Source organism: Galdieria sulphuraria (genome assembly GCF_000341285.1).
Source record: "Galdieria sulphuraria unplaced genomic scaffold scaf_145, whole genome shotgun sequence".
NCBI lineage: Eukaryota > Rhodophyta > Bangiophyceae > Galdieriales > Galdieriaceae > Galdieria > Galdieria sulphuraria.
In genome coordinates this window covers 1-6,991 of record NW_005178330.1, presented here as the reverse complement: position 1 = coordinate 6,991, position 6,991 = coordinate 1, and the positions used below count along the sequence as shown (strand labels likewise).

General features: G+C 38.2%; 2 protein-coding genes across 2 annotated transcripts; one reads left to right on the top strand and one right to left on the bottom strand.

Annotated features, from left to right (window-relative positions):
• Positions 1-1,080: 1,080 nt before the first annotated feature.
• Positions 1,081-3,411, bottom strand: Gasu_62890 (N-carbamoyl-L-amino acid amidohydrolase). Its single transcript, XM_005702524.1, has one exon. It carries the CDS (start codon positions 3,360-3,362, stop codon positions 1,749-1,751), a length of 1,614 nt encoding a protein of 537 aa, XP_005702581.1. The 5' UTR covers positions 3,363-3,411; the 3' UTR covers positions 1,081-1,748.
• Positions 3,412-3,481: 70 nt separating this feature from the next.
• Positions 3,482-6,991, top strand: Gasu_62880 (xanthine dehydrogenase molybdenum-binding subunit; the record flags this gene model as incomplete). Its single annotated transcript, XM_005702523.2, has 6 exons — positions 3,482-4,324; positions 4,383-5,273; positions 5,326-5,658; positions 5,722-6,003; positions 6,058-6,612; positions 6,664-6,991. Coding segments are annotated over exons 1-6 (3,193 nt in total), but the record flags the coding sequence as incomplete, so codon positions are not given.

Genomic DNA, 6,991 nt, shown 5'->3' with positions numbered 1-6,991 from the left:
CTAACAGGTCCATCTGAAGCTCTTGGTTTCCAAAGATATTCCAGGTCCTTGTTCAAAAGAGTTGAGCACCGAGTTAGAACCTATCCGAGAAAACTCAAACTGTAAGTTGCTTTATTGATTTCGAAAGTTGAGATATTTTAGTTGCGACACTACTAACAGTGGATAACTTGAGCTCCGAGTCAAGGAAGCCACATAGAGGACACTTACAGCAACGTGATATTAGATATGTTCTGCTACATGGTCTTTGGGCTACAGTCATCCTTCAACTATTCAGGCAGTGAAAGATAACCCATAGTTCAGCTAATTATTGATACAACGAACAGAACTTGGGAAGAACCCATCCAATAGCCTAAAGTACAATAGCAGACATTACCTTGTATAGCTATTGCCGAATGGGAGAAGATTGTGGCCATATTGGCTTTGGGATCTCAGCGATTGAAATGCATCAAATAACATTCTAGTCACTATGTTTCACCAATTTTTAAGTCCCTTTCTATGCACAGCTATTATATGGAAACGTGCCCAACAGCGACCTTGAGCGAACATCTTACAAGTTTGAATGAAAGTCTTTTACAGAAAAACATTCGCCTGGAAATCCTATCTATTCTTTCTTTCGAAAACTCATTTTATAGAAGAAAACTGGTATCTTCGTCTGTCGACCGATTGAAAGACAAGGCACGTTGGAGTCCACATCTATACAAAGTTTCAAGAATATCTGTAAAAATAGACTTGCTTGGCCCCTTTTTGCATAAATATGTTATCCTCTACAGAGAAAGGGCAATCTGAATAAGATTATGGAAGAAAAATCTAAGTCTTGAACGATTGTCTGATGTTTTATCTTTCGTGGAGCAAAGGAAAGCACTTTTTGGGGACCAAAGTTTGGAAGTGATCGACTCTTCCTTAACTAGACACCTATTAAGAAGGATGAAATGTCTCTATATTATGCTAGAAACGATTTTGACCTGGTCTCAAGGTTCTCCTAATTTTGGAACATTGATGGCAAGTAAACAAACCAAAAACTAATTGGTTCGATCCGTTACTGCAATAAGTGAGATTCACTTTGCACATGGGAGAATACTTTCAAAGAGGTTTGAGTTAATCACAAAAATTTCCTAGATAGACGAAGAGTTTAAGAAGCAAAGGCTCTCTTCTGACAAAGGATTATTATAATAGCTCGGAAGAAAGACCTCTTTCTTAGATATAACATTCAGATTTAGTGTTGTGAAAGTACAAGGCAGTTGAAGAAGACGATAGCGATACTATTCAAAGAGTATCCTTTCCAACTCAGCTTTCTGCTGCCTCCTGATAGGCTTAAGGCTACCCAACCTTCTTACTTGAGGTCTTTTCTGTTGAGCTTTCTTTCTCTAACTCTTGCACTGGCTCGACTATGTGATATCCACTCGAGCTTCGGTACTGTACTAGTCAAAGTAGCGCTGCAAGACATCCTACGCAGTTGACGTCTAGTGTTACTTCGTTTCCAATGCCTCAGCTCTTTTTAAGACCAATAGAGCATCTTTTACTACACGGAGCACAAATACTTCTGTTACATTGTCAATATTGAATAGTCCCATTCCTCATGCTTCAAGCAGCTTCCAACCTCGAGTCTTTTATAAAAACAGCAACATCTATTGCAAATATTACGAACCTAAAAGATATCACTACTTCCACCCATATTACTGCCAATGATATCCAGTCTTTAACGTCGCAAAAAGAAAGTCTAATGCAAATAGCGAACAAAAAAAGCATTTTCAGGAGCTAAAGTTTGCAAATATCATCAAAGAAAATAGCAAAGTGGTTGCACCAGCCAACATATCCTCTTTCGACGCCAATTCATTTGGATGGTGACTTATTCCATTTTTACATCGAATAAACATCATTTGGGTGTCATACAAATCATGAAGAATTACTGCATCATGTCCAGCACCGCTTACTAGAGTAGGAATCAATACATCTGAACGAAACAACCAGAGTTTATCAAATTTTTGACGCAACCAAGAAAACCATTTTTGATCCGTATAAAATTGAATGGATAAGTAAGCACCACGTTGAATAATTTGTTGACTCCATCCGCTTTCCATTTCAATCGTTTTTGTATTATGTAATTGTTCATAACTGACTTTTACCTTTCTCTGTTTGGCAATCTCTTTGAATCTTTGCATTATCTGATTCGTGACATTCGAACCCTGTTGATCTGATACCGATCGAATATCCAAACTAAATGAACACAAGTGCGGAATACTATTAGAAGATCCTGGAGAAACAGAAATATTGCCAACTGTGGATACCAAATATTGCGAATCATTCTTTCCACTTAGTGCATTTTTGGTAATGTTTTCTACTTGTTGAATCATTTCCACACAAGCAGCAACTGCATCCTTCCTTAAATACATAGGAACAGTGCCTGCATGTCCTCCCTGGCCTTTTACATGAAACGTCCATCGTTGCTGTCCACATATAGCAGAAACTATTCCTATTCTCTTATTGAAATGTTCCAAAATGGGTCCTTGTTCTATGTGCCATTCCCAATAGCCTAATACTCGATGGTCAACTGCAAAGGGATAATCCTCACAAAAATATTTGATGATCGTATTGCAATTATCTTCTGATAGTGAAAAGACATTGTTATCCATTGATTGAGCAAGAATATAATCTGCAAGTGTCTCTTTGGGATTGATAATATTGGGACGACGGAGTTGCTTCTTCAACATATGATAACATTTTCTTCTTGTTCCATTTCTCTTGGCCATAGAGCCAGCCATATAGAACAGGGCACCAGTATGGACCACACCAAAATTGTTGTTTCCTTCTTCGTTCTCAAAGGCGACAATCTGAATATCGAATGGCAATACCACTTTTAACTTGAAAAGTGCCTCCACAACAGAAATGGCTACCAAAACACCATATGCACCATCATACTTACCAGCATCTTTTACTGTGTCATAATGAGAGCCAATAATCAAAGTTTTATTTCTCTCGGGGGTTCCCTTGTATAGTCCAATCACATTTCCGACCCAGTCGATGGCTACGTTGGAACAACCCGCCTCATATAATAACTTTTCAATATATTTTGCAGCTCTCTTATTGGCAGAAGAAAGAAATGGCCTATTTAAAACTCTGTTGTTGGTCTCCTGGGAGATGGAACCCAACACATTTATTCTTTCCAATAAATTTTCACCAATTGAGTCTATTACTTGCTTCAAGTTGGAAAACTTGTTCATAAGGAATTCAAGGCATATCTCTGGCTCTTCGAATCCACTCGCAAAAGGACAATTGGGTTCTGTTGTTGTCACCCAAGGCAAAATACAACAAAGAACGAAACCCAACCACCAAGAAAGCATAAAACTACATTGACGTCCATTCATATGAAATTTTCTGGTTACTAGGATGAAAGAATAACCACAGTTCTTATAACTTATTTTCTTCCCTCCTTTCACTAGAGGAGTAGTCTCCGAGCATGAACAGTTAGACAATAGCAATCTCCCAGAAACGGAAATGGGATCGGTTGAGATAGCATTGTGTTATGGAGAAGAATGACTTTGACAAGGTCTTCTGCTTTATCAATGGAATACCACACTATATAGAGAAACCTGAAAAATTACTGATAAATTATTTGAGAGAAGACTGTAAACTCGCTGGTACAAAGCTAGGCTGTGGTGAGGGTGGCTGTGGAGCATGTACAGTATGGATATGGACTGTTCATCCCGTGTCACAACAACTTGATTGTTATACAATCAATGCATGCCTTGTAACTTTAGCTATGGTAGATGCTTGTTATATAGTAACAGTGGAAGGAATTGGAAGTCGTAAGGATGAATTGCATCCTATTCAAAGGTTACTTGTTCAACACAACGGTTCACAATGTGGTTATTGTACACCGGGAATCCTAATGTCTATGTTTGGTTTCTTGGAGAAAAACAAATTTTCCAAACAAGTGTTAGATATCGAAGAAATAGAGTCTTGCTTTGATGGCAATCTTTGTCGTTGTACGGGCTATCGATCTATTTTCGACGCCTTTCGGAGTTATGTCCAAGCAAAGGAAACTTTTTGCATAAAAGAAAGTATTTCTATTCCTGAAGATGCACTACAGCACATTTTTTTGGAAAGAAGAAGAAAACTTCGAGTGTGGATATCTCAGCAACAACCACATTGTAACAAATCGATGTACCTAAGCGAGACAACAGCTTCTCCTTACAATTCTTTTGACAGATTTCCCATTTTTGTACGACCCACCAATCTTCAGGAAACAATCTATTATAAGCGTCTCTATCCCGATGCGAAATTTGTGGTTGGAAACTCAGAAATCGGAATCGACATCAAGATGAAAGTAAGTATGTGATGGAATCTATCAAAGTCAAATACTCAAAAGTGAAATTTTATGATAGCAGAAAAGATGGAATTGTTTTATATTATTAAATGATGTACAAGAATTGCTTCATATAGATGATACAAAGTCGAATGGATGGTCCATTGGAGCTGCAGTATCCTTAAGTAAATTGTTGGATCGTATTCAACAATTGAAAGAAAATCAGTTCCAATTTCGAACACTGTACATGCTACGAAACCAACTCCAGAGATTTGCTGGGACTCAGATTAGAAATGTTGCTTGTTTAGGAGGAAATATAGCTACTGCAAGTCCTATTTCAGATATCAATCCGTTACTAGCTGCTACCAACGCGAAATTGAGATGGATATCTTGTAAACACGGCACCTATTCAGAGGCAAATGCCAAAGATTTCTTTGTGGGATATCGAAGTACTCTGCTGAAAGAAGATGACTTGCTAGTGGATGTTCTGATTCCTCTTACGAAGAGAAATGAATATGTTTTTGCCTACAAAGTTTCTCGAAGAGTGGATGATGATATTGCAATTGTCTCTGCCGGAATGAGATTTACTTGTAGCATAATTAGCCAGCAGTCTCCAAACGACTCTATGTTGGTTGACACCAGAATGAACAAAAAAATAGTATTGGAAGATGTCTCCTTAGTCTATGGAGGGATGGCAGATCGAACTAAAAACGCTCAACAAACTGAAATGGTGTTATGTGGATCCGTATTAGAGTCCTGTTCGCTGTTGTCCTTTTGTCGTAATACTTTGGACAAGGATTTTGCTTTGAAGGAGGACTCTCCAGGAGGAATGATTGAGTTTAGAAGGACCTTGGCATGTAGCCTGTTGTTACGTTCTTTTCATCGATTGGAGCGTCTTCTTTGCAATGAGCAAATACAAGATTCTTGTGATGAACTCGACCATTCTACATTTTCTTCCCATGCAACTCAAGTAAGTGGTTTCATTCGTTAGATAGTTCCTTTGATTGGATTGTTATGCACAGATATTCCAACAGTTAAATGACGAAGGAAATGGTACTTGTCATCTTGGAAGAACAGTTCCTCATCAATCCGCTATTTTACAATGTTGTGGAGAAGCACAATATGTCGATGATATACCAAGCTCTTCAGATACTCTTTACTGTGCCTTTATCTTATCATCGGTACCACATGCAAACATTTTATCCATCGACTGTTCGGAAGCTTATAATCAATGTCCTGGGATAAAGAAAATATTTCTTTCTCAAGACGTTCCAGGAACCAATCAATTTGCAATAGCTAATAATGTGGAAGACGAAGAAGTGTTTTGCTCAGGTCATGTAACTGCAGTTGGTCAGGTATATTTTTATAACATATTTGTTTTACATTGCATTGATTCATTTCTATATATATTCTTGTAGATTATTGGAATGGTAGTAGCAGATACTCGAGAGCATGCACTATTAGGAAGAAGAATGGTAAAAGTAGATTATGAAAGGCTACCTGCTATCCTCACTATTGAAGAGGCTCGACAGCAACAATCCTTTGAACACTGTTGTGGTAGAAAAAGAAAATGGTGGACATTTCCTCCTCATTTTATTGAACAAGGAAATGTCGAAGAAGAATTTCACCGTACCGATCTGTTACAAATTCGTGGAAATGTAAAGATAGGTGCTCAAGAACACTTTTATTTGGAGACACATGTAAGTCTTTTATTTAGAGAAATGAGAAAATAGTTTGAAACATGAAACAAAAAGGGATGCTTGGCTATTCCTGGTGAAAATGATGAACTCGTGATATACGTCTCCACTCAAAGTCCTTCTAAAACTCAAATGGTAATTGCTCATGTCTTGGGATTGCCAAGTCACAAGGTAGTTTGCAAAACAAAGCGTATTGGTGGTGGATTTGGTGGTAAAGAAACTCGAAACATATTTATTAGTTGTGCAGTTGCGGTTGCTGCTCACACTTTGAAGAAGCCAATTCGTATATATTTAGATCGAGAAGATGATATGGTGATGACCGGTCATCGTCATCCTTTCTTTGGAGACTATCGAGTTGCATTTGACCGACTTGGAAAGATTCACGCTGTTGAAACTTTGCTTTTTGCCAATATAGGAAATAGTTTGGATTTGTCCATGGCAGTTTTGGATAGAGCACTATTTCATTCTGAAAATGTGTATCATATTCCAAATATTCGAATCGTTGGAAGACTATGTTGGACTCACACTATTTCTAATACTGCCTTTCGAGGCTTTGGAGGTCCCCAAGGAATGGCAATAGCAGAAACTTGGATCCATCATGTTGCTTCTGCAGTGAGTTTTACTTTCATTTGAATAGGCATCATTCTAAGACTGGTTTTATAGTTGATGATGAATCCGGAGACCGTACGTTCCTTGAATATGTATGGAGTTGGAGAAAATAGCTTGACCACTCCCTATGGAATGAAGCTGCTAGGATATTCTGGTTGGGAATGCTGGCAAAGTGTGATGGAATCGAGTGATTTCTGGAAGAGAAAGCAAACAGTGAATGAATACAATGCCAATCATCGATATCGAAAGAGAGGAATTGCCGCGGTTCCAACCAAATTTGGTATATCTTTTACAAATAAGACTTATAACCAGGCCGGAGTTCTTATTCATGTCTATTTGGATGGTAGTGTCTTGGTGAGTCATGGCGGTGTTGAAATGAACG